At 38.3% G+C, this 20,141-nt stretch overlaps 1 protein-coding gene across 32 annotated transcripts in view; it reads right to left on the bottom strand.

The window, feature by feature from the left end:
- ESRRG (estrogen related receptor gamma) overlaps positions 1-20,141 on the bottom strand; it is a 387,661-nt gene that overhangs the window by 6,135 nt on the left and 361,385 nt on the right. For all 32 annotated transcript variants that reach the window (XM_058420042.1, XM_040060736.2, XM_040060734.2 and 29 more), the window contains one exon: positions 8,548-8,817. In XM_058420042.1, coding sequence (XP_058276025.1) covers positions 8,548-8,817 — 270 coding nt within the window. The remainder of the gene's footprint in view (positions 1-8,547; positions 8,818-20,141) is intronic.

Below are 20,141 nucleotides of genomic sequence, written 5' to 3'. Positions count from 1 at the left end.
GTGCCAAACCCAGATTTGCTGGGGAACCAAATAGGAGCATTTTATCTGCAGCAAATCCTTGATGAGTCAAAGACTGACTGTTCTCACTACTTTTTTTTTTTTTAAACACCATAAAGAGACAGGTCTTTCTGGAGAATATTACTATAAAGGTTTAGTTTTTAACCCTTTACAAAACTGGTCTGTTTTTTTTTTTTTTTTTCTCCCAGAACCAGTATTTGTAACAGTGACTATAAGTTTGCAAATAGATGGATGGAGTCCAGACTAAATTATTTTCCACAGGGAGGTGAAACTTGCCTAAGATTTGTTTAACTCTGTAGTTTAGGGAGCAATTTGGCCTGCAGCACGAGGAATATCTACATTCTGCATACTACTTACAATGAAAATGAGTGAGGACGGAAAAGAAGAGAACACCCCCCAGAAAGGGATCCAAACCTGCCCTCTGACACAGCTATTACATTTAATGCTTGAAAACTCTTCCACTGTGTGGAAAACATCCAAACACAAGGGCTCTTACCCTCTCCTTGCAGGGGTGATTGTGTAACATCCCTCTGGTAAACAGGGCAATTACTTACATGGAGAAGTAATAGTACTAATGCATTTAATGTATTTGTTGCTGTCTTTGAAATTAATTTAGTAGCTGGGAAGCTGAGAGCCCAGCCGGCTCTCTGCCCCCAAATGATGGCTCATGGAGCAGTTCAGGAAGCTGTGCCTTGGGGAACAGATTTGGTCACAAGGAATGGGGTAAGAAAAAAAACAGCAGGGAGAGGGGCACTTCCAGTGGTGATTAAGACTTCAAACTGTTCTTTTAAAATGGTGATTTAGCTTGAAAGATTTAAAAATTATGTAATCAAATTACTATGATAATTTAACTCCCCACTTACAGAAAAGATTCAAACTCATTTCAGCTGTACTCATTCTAGGGTCTGCCAATGTTTAAATGCAAACTCAATAAATCTGTGCTATTTAATTAGACCATGATTCAGCTTGCAGATTGCTCAGGAAAATATTAAGTTCTAAAAAAGTCTTTCTTCAAGTTTTAGCCTTGCAGTCTGGAACTTCCACTTTATCCCTGATATTAAACAAATGTAGATCTTAATCCCCCAGGTGTAAGCCTTTGAAAATAAGGAAAATGGCCGAAAATGCTGAACTAGCCAAGGGGAAAAGAGGAGGCAAAATAAAAGAGAGAAATCTTTTCAGTAACTACAGACCGGCAGATGTAGAAGTGAATTCAGAGCAGGCTAACTCACTGCTAAATATCGCTCATGTACTGGGATAAACCCAATCCTCAGCGATGTCATCAAGCACCAATATAATTAAAGGAAATACAGACAACTTGTATGACAATCTAGAAATAAAGGAAGAATTCCACAGAAAATAAGAAATTGAATTATAAGTGAGTTTGAATGCTCTTCCTACGCCATGAAAAACTTTTCTGGTTTTGGGTTGGTTTGTTTTTTTTTTTCAAGTGGCTTTGCAGGCAGTCTGAATAATTTACAATTACATCCCATACAGGTAACATCCAGAGGAAACCTGACAGATGTAACACTTTAAAACCAGTACCTGTATAAATAACAAAATTAAACTGGGTAATTTCAAAGCGTTATTTGAAAGACAGCAGAATTTGACAGTAAAAGTCCTGCAAAAACATGATCCCAGGCTGGTGAAACTGAAGACAAACACAAGACTTGTTGATACAACTGCTGAAAACATGGGATTTCCCTGGCAGGGAACAAGTTGTTCCTGATCAAAGCTGCTGTGGGAGAGAGTGAGATCAACAAATGAGGACATGGACTCATTGAGCTCTGCTTGGAGAATCTCATTCTATCCTTGCAAATGCTTTCTTTCATCATCACAGGATCAGAAAACAGAATTGTACCTCTTCTGATCAGCTGACTGATCAGATCATTGCACAGAAATAGGAGAAAACTAGAGTTCTCATTCAAGAAAACCACCGCAAGGTCCAGACAGAAACTCAGATTACAATCTACCTCATTTAAAATTCAAGCTTCATCTCAAATGCAGCCAACAAACATCCAGCCACCCAGAATCATTTAGAACACATCACAAAGGGTGACAACTAGCTAAAAATTGGAAAGCACCTGAACTAAGAGCAAGGAAACCTCTCAAAACCTAGCCTTGAGGAAAGTTCAAGGCCAACGTATCTATACATTTTATATATAGCATCACTCAGAAGTGGAAAAAAATCAGAGGTCTTAAGTGAAGTGTTTCTTCATGTCAGAAAATTCAGACAGCAAAAAGAAAATAGGACAGAGAATCAAGCAGCAGGGAGCAGGCAGCAGTGAATACACCCATTAAGATACTGGTAAACCACATCAGAGAGGTAGATACCAATAAGTACTTGAAATACAGCAACTGCTGTGATGTTTCTGATTCCATGCAGCTGAGCAGTTCACAAACTCCGTCTGGAGAAATCCCTTTATAAAGCTGTAGCATCCTGGAAGAACTGGATGGGATCAAGATTAAGAACAAAAAGCGAAATGTTTTTTGCTTTATGTAAGGATGAAAAAAATCCTAATCTGGGTAATGTCTCAAATAAAGGAGATTTTTTAATCAAGATTGTACTGCCAATCCAAAAACCCCACAAAACCCACTGCAGTGTTTATTAAAGGGTGAAATGATCTCAGAACTGCAGAACCCCTTCCCCTCCCCCTGAAACATGTGCCAGATTTGCACAAGGACACAAAGTGCTTGCCCACATTGTGTTTCTGTATATTTTTATGAGAAACACAACACAGTGCCATTTTGAAAAGCATAGTGCTTAAGATAGAAGCAACCCATGGCAATTGCCAACTGCAAATCAAACCAGGTTCTTGGTTCCCTCAATCCAGCAAGAATTCCTGTCCTTTTTCCATCCAGAGCTGAAATTACCCCAGACACTTACTTTGGTCTTCCCTGTGTTGGGGAAACAAATATACTTCATTTTGACCTGCCTGGTTTTCCTGAGCAGAACCGTTTGCTGGGATCTGCATGGTTAGGCTATGGACAAGCAGAATATTTTTCCTTACAAAAGAATATGGCAAAAATGGTCTTACATCTGGAGTGTTCTGGTGGAAACAGACACTTCAATTGGAATAGATGCTGAAAATGAACGAGGAATAAATTAAGAATTCCTTGTCCATAGGAATTATCAGCAGTGAAAACCAAAAACAAAGGCTTATGTGATTGATTTTAGTGAACGAGGCCTTAGTCTGAATTGCCCTGGTTTGGCCTGCTTTTCAGAAGAGATAAAAACTGAAGCCTCAAAACAGTTTTTAAAACAGTAGGAAATGAAGGTGTATAAGAAAAATACTACTTCACAGAATGGGGACTTTATTTCAGGACTAACTGGATTAGCAGTGAACTAAAAGCATGGGCACAAGGAAGTTAAAACTTAGTAAACCAACTTTTTTTTTTTTTTTTTAATTCCTGAAATGGCTTACTTTCCACTAGGAGAGGTAGTGAGGGCAATAAATACAGGGATATTTGCTGTAAAGCACAACAATCAGCACACTATGAACTGGTTCAGGACCCTACCACATAAGGCTAGTAAAAGCTTGGAAAAAAGGGAACTTGAATGATGGAGCTGGGGGGCAGGGCGGTGAGACACGAACTAAAAGAAAATGTTGAATGAAAAGTATGTTCAACATACTTTTTATTCACTGTAAGAAATTACCACAATTACCATTGAGGGTAACTTACTTCTTGCCCTTCCTGACTCTCATACTACTAACATGTAGATACTATCTGCTTATTCCCTAAGTGAGGAATAGGTCCAACTTACTCAGTCACTGGAGTAGCTTCCAGGAAAAAAAAAAAAAAAAAAGACTAACCAGCCGATTAACTCAGCTGCCATTTCCTAATGCCAACATTAAGCAACTGGTAACAGAGTTAATTTCTCTAAGAACTGTGGGTCTATTTGATTACATGAAAATGGAATATGAAAAATAAACCATTTTCAAGTGACATGAAAACTTTGACTATAGTGGTGACTTCCTTTTCTAAAAATTTGTTTCTATACTGTACTATTCTCTACAAAAAAACACATAAAAGCGTTAAGACTTGGCTATTTTTATTTGTCAAAATAAAGACTGGTAACACACTCTTAACACACAGCTCTGTGTGAGTGTGTATCTATATCTACATCCAGTCAACACAGATACGTCTTAATCATGAATTCGAACACTAACAAGATGACAATATAAAACAAAGTAAAAAACCTGGACACTATTAGAAATGGAATACAGCATGTTGTGACATGCACTGGGATAAAGATGATGTCCTGTGGAGTAAGTGATTTACGGGGCTCTACCAATTAATTTCTATTATGGTAATATCATATAATGGTGATAGCCTAGTGCTCTGAGTACACTATGTGTGGAAAGCTAAGGAACTTATAAGAACTTACTAATTTTTTAACAGGATGAGATGAGAGTGTAACTGGCATTAATATTGATCTGCACTTCATTATGCTAAAATGCACAAGATACTTTTTGCTTCATACTCCTTCTGTACTAAAAGGGTGATTTTCTTTTTTTTTTTTTTTTTTTTGGAGAGAGAGTTAATACCAAAGATCAGAAATGTGAGGGTGAGCAGAAGTCTTTTTCTCCTTCTTGTGGCACAGGCTACACAGCCAGTATTAGCATTTAAGATCCAATTTTCAACAGTGTATAAGGCTGTACTTTTAAGTGCCTAGCATCCATATTTGGGTCAGGTTTTTCAAGATGCCAGCAGCCTATTAAGCAGATGCAGAGAGATCAGATTTTCAAATGTGCCCACTTATTAGGACACTACAGCTCCTTATGTTAGGTCTTAAATGGGAAGTGAGATTCTCTTGGAACTCTGGTCTCAGCTGTGGCTCCTAAGCCCTTCTGCAACATTTATCCTGGAGGCCCAGTTTAGTCCTTACTGATCAGGCAATTTCAAAAAATTGCTCACCTGCAACCCCCTGTTTAGTATTACCCTAATCAATAAAAGGGAACACATCCTAGCATGGAAAAGATAAGCAGCACATCTTTTCTGTGCCGGAGCATTCCCATGCACGTGCCTGCACTTGTGTACACTTCAAGCATATTTTGTAAATATTTCACCTTCTCTTACACACGAGGAAGTAATTGGTACATGCATGTTTTGGAAACCATTCAAAGTTGATTTTCTGCGTGGGTAAACAAAGTGCTCATTGGTGCCAGCTCGCCTCATTTGGGCGGTGTGAGGCGGAACGCGGGGCAGCCGCGTCCCGCAGCTTCCAGGTACCTCCTGGCTTTTGTGTGCAGAAGGGAGGGACTCGTGATACTGGCAGGACAAGGACAATGCCAAGGAAAGAGTGACTTCTATGAAGTATAAAGGCTGTGTTAATTGCTATCAAATCAATGCAGACGCTTAAATCCAACCTGATAAATTCCATATTTACATATTAAATGTAACTGTCGAAATCATGCCTGTACAGACTTTACGTGCGCATGACTGAAATGTCTATACATTGCAGATTGTGCTCTTACATGTGTATTTAAACTTCCCAGAGTCTATATGCACTCAGTTTGAAATCAATGACAATCTACCACATAGCCATATATTGCATTTCCAGAAATTTATGGAAATTGCTGTGGCATTGCCAGCCCTGCATGGGGAACATTTGATAGTGGCTGTCAGAGAATCTCCCTGAAAAACTGCTACTCCTCCCCACCTTTTAGGGACCAAATGGCAGGATTATCTCAGATCCAGCACTGCATAAATGGGCTCTGTATACCTAAAGAAAAGTGTGTGCTTGAATGCTCATGCTACTGAGATTTGTTGGCCAAAACAAAGCTTGTGGTATTTATTCAAACAAAATACAATCGATATGAAGACAATCTACAATTTCTTTTTCCTGCCTCCAAACACCAGCAGGGAAAGTACTATGACAGTGTATCATAAATCACTAACATAGATACGGAGCTATAAAACCATCTTTGTCTACTGTTTACAGTAAAGTCAACCTGGGAATCTTTCTAGATAGTGTGGATATGGCAAAAATGTCTGAAACACCCAAGATTTCTTATTATACTCTCCACAGCTATAAAAAAGGCTAATATATTTTAAGCTGGAAAAATAAACAGTAGAGGAAAGCAGAAATAGAAATTAAAAAATATTAAAATGTGAATTGCTACTGGCTGATTTTCTAATGGCATTTGGGTTTTTTATATAGCTACATTTTCATCAACCAAGTTCCTAGTTATATGAAAATAAGCTACTCTGCTTTTGTCTGTTTAAAAAAAAAAAGACAAAAATATTTAATCCACCTTAAATTTTATTTTCATTTTAGCAGCATTTATAAACTGAAACACTAAGGGCCTGATATCCACTGATGGGCTGCAATTCTGCAGGTGCTATTTTACATCTACAGGTTAGTGTAGCTACAGCTGGTAGAAGTTTGGTATCTTACGTACGCACAACCTGAAGCTGAAATGCTGAATGTCAGCATCTGAAACACCGCTAAAAGGGAGGTGGAATGGCTGGGCTTCTTTTTAACTCCTAAACTCCTACTTGGAACAGTTTCATTTTAAGACAGCAATTTTATTTCTTTTAAGATGAGGGAAGGAAGTGTTTTCACTTCAATGTGCTTTGAATTTCAGTATGCTCAACTGTATTTATCTCTGACATTATCCTGGTTGTAATTTCCAGTGAAGTTAATGAAGCTACAGATGATTTTGATACACTCTATGCACAGTGTATGACTAAACTTTTTTCTGGCAGCAGTTATTTTTTATTATTACTTACTTACACACCGCATATCTTTTTTTTTTTTTTTTTTTGGGGGGGGGGGTGGGGGGGGAAGGTGGAAGTGGTATTTAATATTATATCCTTCTATGCTAGCCCTCATTCCTTTTGTCAAGTAAACTGCAGAACTATTTCTAATTCAGTCTTTGCATTACAGAATTTAAATAAATACAAAAAACCCTTCTCCATTTAGACTCCTAATTGCAGATAACTTTCTTGCTCTGATCATTAAGCATGACCAATTCTGAGAAATAACCTTCCTGGAGCTGCAAAGCATCCTCAAGTGTCTATTTACAATGGTCAAAAATTATAAATAAATCTTCAATTAAGAATAATTTTGATCTTGGAGAGGCATTTCGGCATTTTGTTTAATCTGGAATAAGATAATATTCTAAAATTAAGGGCAGAGTTAGTGGGGTGGAGAATATTTTACAAAGAAACTAATAAGCATTTTGGCTTTGCATGTTTTTGAATTATATTTCCAATTAAAAATGCAGAGTGCTAAATCACATTACAAAGATAAATAGGAAAGTACAACTTCATTGTTGAAAACAATTTCCCTCCTATCAATCTGAGGATTCATGCATCAATATTGTAGATGAACTGTTAATTACAAAATCAATTAAAAAATTATTTCTAAAAACAGTCACGCGTCCTGGCTCTCAGGGGGGCAATTTGGGCAGAAGGTCTCATCTCACTAGGACCGCGCCAAATCACAAGTCGTCATCCACAAGTAAGCAAAAGCAATCTGGTTTTTCATTTTTCAGCGCGGCTGAGCCCAGCCTGAGATTGATCGTCACATATGGCCCCAGAAAACAAACTGTCAATACCTTGAATGCTGCAGAATTTGAACAAATAGCCGTCCGCCCATTCAAGCCACTCATTGCATCCCATTTAACAGATTTTATTGACAGTTTCCTTCTTGTAATTAAAGGGAAAACTACTGGCCAGCAACCAAGATAAAGTTCAAAGATAGGGTCAAAACAAAAGCAGATGGAGGGGCACGGTGTGACTGTCAATGGAACATAGCATCAGAGCATGTTATTGACACACAGGTATCTAATGATCGGCACGTCATTAAAGAGGGATCTATCGTGAACTTTATGCAAATGCTAAAAGGGACTTAAGACCACAATAAAGCATTAGGGAGACACAAAAAGAAAAACAACAAAGCACGAACGATTTTTACTTATCTGACAGTATTCACTGGTTCAGCACTTTTAAATTCAAATGCAGTAAAAAAAATTCTTTCTGAGATTTTTTTAACTCTTGCTGCACAGGTAATAATTATTTGCAGAAGCGCTCTCATATATGCAAAGGATCCGTAAGGCAAGGCGTGGTCCTTGAGAGATTCAATACGGATTTCCTCCCTCCTCCCACATCCCAAATTCAGTCTATCAAATTAATCAGTAACTCCCTTTAAAAAGAAAATATATAGCATATTCTCCAGCATACTTTCATTTGCTTTAATTGCAATGATTAAACTTGTCTGGATTATGCAATGGATTTAGGAGAACAACATCAATATTCATTTGAAGGAATCTCTGTCTCTAAACACTCTCCAAATAATACAGTGGAATACTCTCCATTCCCTTAGGAAGATATTCCACAATTACTTCGAACCAGAAAGTTATTCTTAGTTTGAACTGCTTTGTTTGTTGCCTTTTAAAGTTTGATTAGCAATTTCTTATTCTAAAATCCTGTTTTAAACCAGCCGACAGAAAATATTAAGAAAGAAAGAAAGAAAGAAGAAAGACATTAAAAATGTAGCAACCATCATGCCACTCTGCCAACCTGAATTAGCAAGTGCTATAGCTTTGAGGGTGACAAATTCTTCTTTCTCCAGCTTCATGCTCTTGTATTTCTTTACCAGCTGCAGTATGGCATTGTTAAGGTCAAGAAGGCCTGCCAGTTTGGATTGGTCTTCATCCATAATATAATCTTCAGCATATACAAGCTCATCCTCAAAAGAAAGTGACCGGTATACAACACCGAGAATCAAGATCTCCATCCAAGCACTCTGCAGAAGGCTCATCTGGTCAGCTAGAGACAAAGTGGAGAATCCTGAATAGGGGAAAAAAAAAAAAAAAAAAAGGCAAAAATATTAAGCACATTTGGAAATCTGATCCTCTCTTTATTTTTGTATACATTGTCGTAAAACATGCATGCATTCTATTATTCTCCCTTCTGCTTTTGTGTGTCTCCTCCCCATCCTACTACAGGAAAGTAAATCAATAGAAAATCAAATGTTTTCTAATCAAAACCAAAGTTTTAAACAAGCAGGAATCTGCAAGCTCTTCCTGTAAAAATTGTATTAATTTTTGAGGTACTGCAGTGGCAATCTGTGATCTGTACGATACCGTCTTTGTTCTGAAATGCTTGTACTTAGGTGTAAAAACCTAATCCTGTGAAACAGGAGTCTGCTGACTCTATCCATCACTACCATAATCCAAGAAGGATAATTCAGGAGAAAGTAAAGAAAACTTTACTAAAAGGGAAGATTTGACATTTCAATAGAATTAAGGTAAGGATGACAAGGAGAAAAATTCTTTTTGAACTTTAACTTCAGGCAAGAGAGAAGTAACAGCCACCCTTCTCAGAAAAGACACTAATCACTTCTGTCCTGGCTCATGCTACTACTCACTTGTTGAAATAACAGGGTGGCACACTGAAGTGCCAACTGAACAACAGTCACACGATCCTTTTTTGTGAGGGCAACCAAAATTTTATTAAATGCCTCTTAATGAATTTAACTTTTGCTTCCCCCCTCCCCCCGGCCCCGCTGTCTTTCCTAATAGGATCACTAAGGGCAAACATCTTTACTGTCTTACCGTTTCAGACTCTTGTTCACACTACCTGTTAATTCATTATATCAAACAGCTAATATCCCAATCACATTAGGTGCTAGAAACCAATATGGGAGAGGAAGTGATTTTCCTGGCTTGTTGGCGAAATGCAGCAGTTTGCCAGTTGGCACCATCAACCGCAAGTACTTAATAAAATCATCAAAGGGGATTAGTCAAGCTTTTCTTAAAGGGTCTTAAGACATGTCTGAGGCTTTCATTTAGTTGTTTATGGAGTTGCTTACATGTCCTTTGACAGGGTTCCCGTTGTAAGAACATTCTTGTTGGCGTTCAATTACACTTAAATGCATTTTTCTGTTTTTAAAGTCGAGAGTTACAGTCATGCAGGAATATATCATAAACTAGCAAATCTGCAAGGCATCTACTCCAAACAAGATTTTCTCTATAAGCACTAAGCAGCAAAACTAATACAATAAAAAAGAAAAGCCCACATCCAAACCACCAGGCATCCATAAAAAATGAAACATAAAACTGGCTGCATGTGCTCTCGGCTCTCATTTTTCTCTCCCTCCTTATTTGTTTTCATTTTCTCTTACTGTCTTTTGAGTCTTGTGATAGAACTGTAGCTCTCTGCCTCAAAAAAACAAAACAAAACCTGATCCAAGAACAACAGGAAAGCCTCGAAGATGTGACAACGGAAAATAACACATCTGTGATTAAAACAAATAAAAGAGCAATAGAGAAGAAATAATAATTTCAAAGGTTATAGGGAGGAATTCGTGATTTCAATTAGCTCCAACATTTCTGTTCCTTGCCTGCTTTCAAGAACCAGTTTTTCTGCAGCAGCAGATGGACAGAGAATGTAGCCTGCAGCACTGTCCTGTGACAGCCCCATTCTCCCTCCCAGACACTGCTGTTAGTAAATAGATTTACACATTCTCCAATCTCCACACATCTTTCTGCCGAATAATTAAAAGCAGGATGATTAGTTTATTGAGTGGAAGGAGGAACTTTTTTATTGAGGTCCATCCACGATTTTATCAGGGCCAGCACTTTTACGGTTGTCATGAGGGTGCAGGCATCCAATTTTTCTTATCTGCCTGATTAATACAAACGCTGTTTCAGGACGCATTAATTAACAGATACAAATCTACGTTCTCATGGAAGGATCAATACAGAGAAGAAAAGAGGCATCAATGTGAATTTAGTGCTGATGATGGAGAAGGCACTCTATTGACATTTACGTGCATAGAAACTTTAAAGTTGCAGTGGAGCCCTTTTGTCCCTGTGATTTACAAATTAACAATTTTTCAGGTATAACAATGTTTCAAACACTTCTGAGAGGTTTAATTAAGCAAAAGGCAATAAAATCCGTTTTGATTAAAAAAAGTTTAACCTGCAATTTCTCTCTGTATTCTTTTTTTTTTCCCCGAAAACTCCCCAACTTCCTTCTTTTATTCACCTATCTGTTTTCATACAGGTTCGTTGGCATTGGTTTTATTTTTTAAAAAATAAATAATACTGTGTTTCAATAACATTTATTGTGTGCCACAGTCAAAGAAAATTACATATGTCCTGTGAGGGGGGGAAAATGGGATGTTGATATAATTTATTGTACTGCATTCTTGAAAAATCTGCATTCTGGAGCAGTAAATATTCCCGTTGTTTTTATATGACACATTAAAAAATCAAAATAAATTTTTTACATTATAGAAAAACTGGCAAATATAAAACATGCTGTTCCACTCTTCAATAATAAATCAAATCAACATGACTATTTTGTTCCTGATCGAAGTAACTTTCCCTTGAAAGTCCGTTCAGTGAAAGAATGTTTTAACTTTTAAAGGCATTCCTTGTGGGAATGCAAAGCTGAATCAAGTTGTAATTAATCTGCTTTTGTTTTGATTTTTCAGAAAATGTGAAAGCATCCAGCATGTCTCTTGTATCACAGCAATGTCCTTTTAATATGCGTTTAACAAGTCACAGTTAAAATAAGAGATGACACAGCCTTATATATTTATATAGAGATTTCTTTTTAATTGTTTGGAGAAGTTTATACTTATTTCGTGCCAAACTCTGAGCCTGTGAGCTTTTGTTATGTAAACCCCTCAGATCAATCATGTTCTCTGACAAGGGGATATTTTCTATATTAAATTGTAACTATTTTTATTTTTTTAGAAGTCTACAACTTGGACCCTTCTGACCAGTATTAGCCTCTCCAGTCCCATCTCCAAGCTCTGTACAAAGCACCCCGAGATGCTGCACGATGGTGTGGGTTGGAACTTCGTCATGCATTGTGTGGGTCCTTAATCCTTTAGTGCCTTGCAGGTCACCGCTTTCAGCGCACAACTGTGTAATAACCTTTTAAAATACGATGTTGTGCACCTTTCTCCCCCTTTAGCATGCACCATATTAGTGACAACTTTGATCTGTCTCCATCTCCCTCCCCAAGTCAGTGCCATGTGATGTATCTCAGGCGTTTGCTGGCAGGATGACTCCGTACCTTGACCTGCAGTTTAACAGCGTGTTTATCTGCGATACAGCACACCGCAAACAAACCAGATGACAGTCTGCAATAACGTCATTTGGAAGGATTGAAAGGCTTCTCAAGAGTCAGGTACCCCTGAGGTAAGAAGCTTGAAGGAAGCATGTTTTGTGCCAACCCTCCTGCCATCTTCCACTAGACGCTCCTGTGCTTGACAATGATGCCATGGGCACTTGTCAAGATTTTTTTTTTTCTTTTTGCCTAGCAAACTGATGCACTTTGCAGTCAACTTACAAAAAAGGCTAAGCATTTGAAAGTGTGAAGGGCAAAAAATATCTGACGGCTAGTCTTCAAAAATACACTTTCATTTCAGAAAGCATAAATGTTTATTTCCTGAGCTGAGTGTTGACAGAAATAGGCTGCAGCGCAGGCATATGAATTTAACCCCTGGTAGGCATTCTGTTCAGTGTGGTTTTTATGTGGCTGAGTGCAAGCATTGTAAATCTACGGGGTGTCTCCTAATATCAGTTAACAATAGCCTTGATTTGCAGGTTACAGATATTCTTCCTTCCCTTTCTTTCTCCTCCTTTCAGGGACTGTAGTGTTTCTTCTGCTAAAAATAGATACTTTTCTACAAACAGTGTATCGCACTCAAATTGTAATTATACCATAATGACTCACTGAGATCACTGAGTGTGGATTGAGAAAAAGGTTGATTGAGCAACTGAACATATGCTTGGTTTTGGTTTTTTTTTTTTCCCTTTTGCATACCAGTAAACCCAAAGCTCAAAGGAAACAGACGTAAATAGGTAAAAAGGGCCTCACCATTTTTATTACAGGAACAAGGGGCATCGAGCTGACTGCACTCTGAAGTGCTCAGCGCTCCAAGCCAGCTCCAAACACAGTTCGCAGCCTCTTCAAGGGGGCTGTTTAAACCACAGATCTTTTCAAATATCAGCACATGCACCACTTGCTCTCTATTTCACATTGCACACAGCTCCATGCTAAGCAGGGTAAATCTTTTATATTCCTGAAGACCCTTTCCTCTACTTCATTAAGATGGACTTCATGGACACTAACTCACTAGGGGCCAGAGTGAAGCAGCTGCAGATGGTCAAGTGCTGAAGTAAGATCTGTGCCTTGCACACAGCACTCCTAGAACTACAGGCCAAAAAAAAAAAAAAAAAAGCAGTGGCTAGACTTACCATTGTTTTAATCTGTAAACATTTGATGTGATGCCTCTATCAGGCTACTCAGACTTAAGTCCTAGAGTTTATTTCACTTTGCAGGGACTGAATTTCCCTTCCCCTCTGATATGTGTTTGGAAATCTGAACATTTGATTAAACCAGGTATGAAATTGCTGGCAAATCTGGGAGTGGCTTGCCTTTTCTCATAATTGCCTCATTTATTTTACTGGTTGTTTGTGTGATTGTTATCTTTATGAGTAAAATATTCCTCTTGCTAGCCCTGGTTTGTACTTCAAATATCTTCATTTACATTTTTTATAATCAAAGCTGCACTTGCTTATGACATGTTCACTAGCGTGTTGCAGATGCAATACATTTACACAGTTGAAATATCAAGAGTTGGATTTTTAAGTTGTTTACACTTAATTTTGATAGATTAACTTCTTTCTAAATGTTTTATGGGCACTGATGTTTCCACCACAGGCGCTTTTTTTAAATTTCAAAAATTATGTATAAGTCAGGACTGTCAAAAGAACAAACTGATATTGTAAATACCTTAAAAAAACCCAAAACATATATATATATATATATATATATATATATAAAAATATATAAATAAAAATTAGTTTGGATTACTTTATTTAGAGAGTGCATGGCCTCATGGTCAAATGACCAGCAGTGGACCAAAGGCTCACCCTGGCTGCACTGAGGAGAATGTGAAGAACCTCTATTTCAAGATCAGATTTGTGGCCAGTGCACTCTTGGATGTACAGCTGTCAGTCTGCCCTCCTCTCCCTCCCTGGCACACACTCAGCCAAGTGCTAGGATCCATCCAGCAACTTCAGCTGCCTTCCAGGGATGTAAACAAAGGCCAGGGAAATTTCAGCAGCGAAATTTCTGCTAGGGCAATGTAATGTTTTCTAGACGTGATCATAGCATTTGCTTGAAGGAAACCTTCTTAGCCTGACTGCCCTTTGCTATTATTCTTACAAAAATCCAAGAGGATGGCATAATTCATTTTTTTAGGCTATATGTAGGGCTGATCTCACTCACGGATCTGAATTAAGAGATCCTTTTTATTATATTAATTCAAGAAAAAAATCATTTAATTACATTTCAAATACTGTGTAGTCCAAAAATACGTAAAGACCCACACACATTTCAGTGGTTTTGAAAACCATTAAACAGAAGGACAGTGCTCTCACTAATCACCAAACATATTTCCCAGATTACGGATGAAATTTTGTGAAAGCTGGAACAGAAACAGATCCAACTCATTATGCCAGGGTGAATCCATTATTTCAGGTTTGGTTTGGGTATTTTTCATACCCCTTAGCTTATGGAGCCCCTGGTCAAAGGCTAATAATCGCACACGATGCCGTAACTAGCTGAAATCCAAGTCTGACTCAGAATTCTCACGTGAAAGGCATAATCTCACAAAATAAAAAATGCAGGTATTTGCCCAGACTTGAAAATGAAAAATCAAATTCCAAAAGCACAGACTCCAAGTGACCAGAAATAAAACCAAAGGCTCTATTTATGCTGTTTGCTGAATTCAGCTTCCACGCTCTTTGGAACCGAGGTTCTGCAATTAGAGGTAAGCTCAGAAATTGATTCTCCCCAGTAACTTTTGCACAGTGAGAGCACCCCTTTTCCTGGGCGATGCTCTGCTGTGCAGCCTCCCCTCTCCTCCTGCCACCACAGCAGAGCAGTGCAAAGGTAGCACCGGGGCTCTCTTGCGAGCGGCGCGACGAGTGGCGACTGCCATCTGTTATCTGTGCAGCCCTGGGAGAGGGCAGCTCGGGCTGCGCTCACAGAGGTGCCCAGGAGTCACTCTGCCTCGAATTGAAAAAAAGGGAAAAAGAAAAAAAAAGAAAGGGGGGTGGGGGGGATCCATTAGGAGAACACTGGGATGTTTTCAGCAAAGCCTGTGCACTTTCCTCAGGTTTTCTTTAAGCGTGCTTGTATTCTTAAATCTTGCTGTCCAAGTTCTTATAAAATATACATTTTTTTTTATATTTTATAACACGGAAAAATGCCTGTGATAAGCACTTTTTCACCAACACCTACCAGGAGGAGGGGAAATGCCACGCAGAGCACTAAGAAACCCGGGGCTGTTATCACAACGCTACTTTCATCTCACTGAAACAACAGCAGAGAGATGGCACGGCAATAAAAATGCATTCACACTGCATGTCCCTCTCAATCCATTATGAACAATGGATTCTCGCTAAGCAAATATTCGCTTGTCACAAGTATTTGCAACACTGGATTCATTCAGCAGGACTAAGTAAGTGAAGTTCACAGCAATTTAAAAGCAGCAAATGAGACATTTACAAACAGTGAAGATGCTGCTTGTCTAGCGTGACCTTTCACTCAAGCTATGCAAAAAGGTGTTAATGTAATTTAAATACCAGTTAGGAATATTTCTGGTTTGCCTTTTACCCTGTGAAACCTTACATGATAACAGTAAACAGGAGCAATTTGAGGCTGTCATTTCTTCCAGGGTCAGATGCACACAGTGAGATGTAACCTGCTACAGCTCGAACTGATTGCAGTACTGAAATCAGAGACACCCCTCTCTAACCACCCAAATATTTCCAGGCAACTACTTTTAAATTTCTTATTTCTAGTTAAAGTGCAAGATCTTGTGAGCTGCTTCTTTAATATTAGTAATGGAAAAGAGCTGGAAAATGGGACTGACTGAATAAGTCTCCCTGACTTCACATAACCAGTTGCTAACACTCTGGAGTGAACCACTAAAAATAAAAAAAAACAAGTGAGTTGCCCTTGCCTCAGAACAGAGTTGGTAAGATCTCAGTGTATGGAATACTTTACAATGGTATTTTTGGAAACATATTGTTGAAAGTATTGTACTCTTTATTTCCATTAATTTTAATTTCACACCTTATTATCTTGGTATTCACTGAGAAAAAGGAAAATATAAGACAATGGAGTTAAACAGATTAATACCTGATTTTCCCTTCGGGCTGATTTTACCACTGGAACTTCCACAACTTCAAACAGCTTTACAGCAAACTCACACCAATCTTACATTAAAAAGATGTGAGATGAAACACTTGTATTTTGTTTTATCACCAGGTGCTCTGAGAACAGAGAAATACCTGATAACTGTGTTCAAGGAAACTGCCTTATTTTTTTCACCCCGCCTTTCTACTTTTTCTTCTATGTAAGATTGTAAGGACTCGTGGTGCATTGCCTCTCTGCAGTGAGGTTCGCAATTCGAAGACACAGACAATGAAAAAAGTTTTAAAATTCAGACTAGCAGTGCAAGATGGCCCAATGAAGCTCTGAGTCCCTAACCTCGCAGATTCCTGAGGGTGATCTTTTTATTGCCTTACATATGTGATCTGATCTGCTTCTCCAAAGTTAATTCTTCCAGTTCTTTAAAATTTAACCTTCAAATACGGTTTGGCTAGACTCTGGAACTTCTTTTTTTGGTCCCCTTTTTGAAGATAGCAGACATGGATGTTATGATATGGTGTGCTCCTAAAATCACAGGGGAAAATTGAGCAGGACGGTATTTATGGCCCTGATTTTTTTTTCCACCAAGCCTTTATAAAAAAAAAAAAATCAATCATATTTTCAACATAGAAATATTGATTTCACCCAAATTCTTCTGCAATCTGTTGTGGATATATGTATTTGACTATGAGTACAATAAAGGCAGCTTTGTAGGGGGAAAAATAAAAACTACACTTAGTCACTAGTAAAGTGAATACAGATGAAAAATAAAGAATACAATGAATAAGGCTGAATTTCTTCTAAAATCTATTCTAGAGTAAGGCAATATAGTTCAGCTTAAAATAGACACCATAATATCTGCATATCTCGTTTGTGATATCTTAGATCCTTTGAAGAGATCAGCTACCAGAAAAGAAACTACAATCACACATAATTAAACAAAAAATATCCACCCTTTTTCCTCCTTTTTAATTTTTACTCAACTAAACAAAACTAAAAAGAAAAAAAGGCAAAAAAAGGGACAACCTTGGCAGAGCAAGCTTGCTAAACTAATAACAATAATCAATGTTAGTTCATGTTCTACTTGCTTCAGCCTCCCAACAACTGCATATATTGACTGGGGATATCAAGAAATTTAGAGTTCAAGCTTCTTCAGCCCATTAGTCTTCAAAATCAAGCTTGCTGGACTGTAAAGTATCACTTCTGCATTTTTTTTCCCCCACAGAAAGGAGGGATTTCTTGTGCGTTTAATACATGTTGCCTTTTATTTGTAACCTCTACGGGTCTGCTTTGAGAGCGCTTTTCCTTCAAGTGTGCTGGGTCACTGCTGTTTGCCTTTTGCTCCCCTGGGGAAGCCACCAGTCATTTCCTCCCTGAGAGCTGTGGCAATCCCTGCTCCCTCCATCTTTCCGTCAGGCTAAGTCAGGTTTCCAGGAATTCCCCAATCACGTTAATAATATAAATCCAATACAGGAATGTATTAGCATATGGAGACAACCATGCCTGCGATCCAATCAGCGGATCTCTCTTAACCCTGTGTGTGCTGAGCTACCTAAAAATCTCTTTCCATTGCCAAAACAAAATCTTCAGGTTGCGAAGTTTTGGGTAAATTTCCCCTCTCTCCCTGTGGCAGGAAAATAACAGCTGAGACCACTGTCCTGCACATCTTCCATCTTCTTCCTAATTTTTAAAACTTTTCTGCTGGTTAGTTGATTTTCTTAATGTGCTGCAGATGCCAAAAAATTCAAATTATGTTTACAGTCTCCCTGGTTTGGGGAAGCGAGACACATATTATCCTACACGAATGTGAAATTTCTAGTTTACCTAGCTGAGTGTGCTTGTATCATTAAGATCATCTCTGGAGGCTGTGTCTTAAGTCTACAACAGTCCACACAGAGAGAAAAAAAAAAAGACAGAAAAAAGAAAAGAAAAAAAAAAAAAAAAAAAGGAAGCTGCCTGATTCTAATACACCTAATTAGCCATCGGCAGACTCTTAATTGCATACATTAGGATGATTCCATAGTGGAGATTAATTCTAAATATACCCAAGCAGCTGGTTAAGATGCCATGGATTACAGTGTGGACTGTACTTTTCCACTTAATTAGATATCAAAATTAAGCAGCAACAAGCATTTTGACATAACGGGGATCAAGCCGCCGCTTGGCATCCCAGAGCTGCACTAAAGTGACCGCTAAACAGAGCCGCACAGATGGAGAGATATTAAATGCCGCACTGGAAAGTAATTTCAAATAATAAAATATCAATATTTACATTTTAATTACCCCTACTGAGAGCCGCTCTGTCATTTTCACTATTGCCGACGCAGCAAGGGGTAGTGGAATGACATTGCGGCTCTGACTGCAATGACTATTTTGTTTCCATTAAAGAATGACAAGTGTTTTAGAGGCAGTGACACCCAGTGTGTGAACAAGAATGACAGCAGATCAGAAAATTCCTATTAAGGGAATAAATGACTCAACAAGAGAATTTACTTTAAGCAGCCGGCTCCTCCTTGAAACACATAATCCTTTCTAAATTTCCTGCAGGAAGTTTATTATTAGAGGTGCCTTGGAGAGACCTTTGCTTCTCATCAAGTATTTAGAATGATAGGACCTTACATGATAACTGGTCAATTTAAAAACAGTAACATTCAACGCTAAGAGTTACCCTGAGAGTTTGCATGAATTAAAATAGTTTTGAGGGAGAGGGGGAGACAATGAAAAGAAGATTCCTTCCCATAAAGACCTGAAAGCCTTGACTGTGCATGGAGAACACCAGGGTTATTTTTGCTGTCTTCACCAGTTCTACTGCCATTGGCACAATGAGTACTCCACATCCCACCTGGGTCACAATTTGTTGGTCTTCAGAATTGTAGCCAGCAGGTGATCACAACAGGTAACATGCACAGGCATAACTTCAGGCCTCTTGTCACACCCTGCCTATTCTCTGCACATATATAAACACTTTTTCTTTCAGTATGTACATCAGAAATCCATGAGACACCTTTGCAGCACCTTAGGAATCTAATTACTTCTGATCAGGTCTGAGGTCAATCTCATGGAAAATATTATATTAGATCTGACATGCTGCATTTACAAGATGAAAAGGAAGGAAGAAAAATATCAAAACAGTAAAGAAAAAAAAAAATCTTCCTTGGGGATGTCTGTCAAACTGCAGAGATCTTCAAAGAATTTCAATGGCCTCAGACATGAGAAAGTGGGTAAGAGTAAATCCTTGGTCAGTACACCCAATATGCAGCTAAGTGACCCTCCTCCTGAGTCACGGCATGCATTTATTTAATAATGTGCAGAGCTCAACTTCTATAAATGTGACAAATGGCTAGAACAGAATAGGAGTGGAAAAAGGCATGAAGATTTTTACAGAACAAAAAAAGGAACAACTTTATGGCATTAACTATTGCAGGAATTTTAGATCCAGCTTTGACATTAAGAATTAGCAGTCAAGTACAAAAATTTTACTCTGACATTAGCTGCTTAACTACTTCTCTTCTTTTTCTTGTCTTTTTTCTTTGCTTCTTTTTCTTTCCCCACCTTTTTTTTTTTTTTTTTTTTTTTTTTTAATAAGTACCCAGGAAGTACTTCTTAAGCATCCCTAATGCTTTTAGGACAAGACACTTCCCCATTTCTCAGCCACTAGCACCTTTTAATTTCTGAAAGAGCCACGGTTGAAAATCTTAATTAATTGTTCCATACTGCTTCAGGATCATTATGCAATGTAATAAAGGCCGTGTAATTATGAAATTTTACAGCCATTACCAAGGCTGATGGCTCGTATTTCATCCTCAGCTGGACCCAATGGCTTTTAGCCACTCAGCTCCCCTTTGATGAACTACAGACAGATCTATCAGGCCCAAACAATATCCAGGCAAGGCGGCTATAATAGCTACCTACAGATGAAGCCATAG

Source organism: Hirundo rustica, chromosome 3, assembly GCF_015227805.2.
Source record: "Hirundo rustica isolate bHirRus1 chromosome 3, bHirRus1.pri.v3, whole genome shotgun sequence".
NCBI classification, from domain to species: domain Eukaryota; kingdom Metazoa; phylum Chordata; class Aves; order Passeriformes; family Hirundinidae; genus Hirundo; species Hirundo rustica.
Note: the sequence above shows the minus strand (reverse complement) of the source record. Positions and strands in the feature narration are given on the sequence as shown.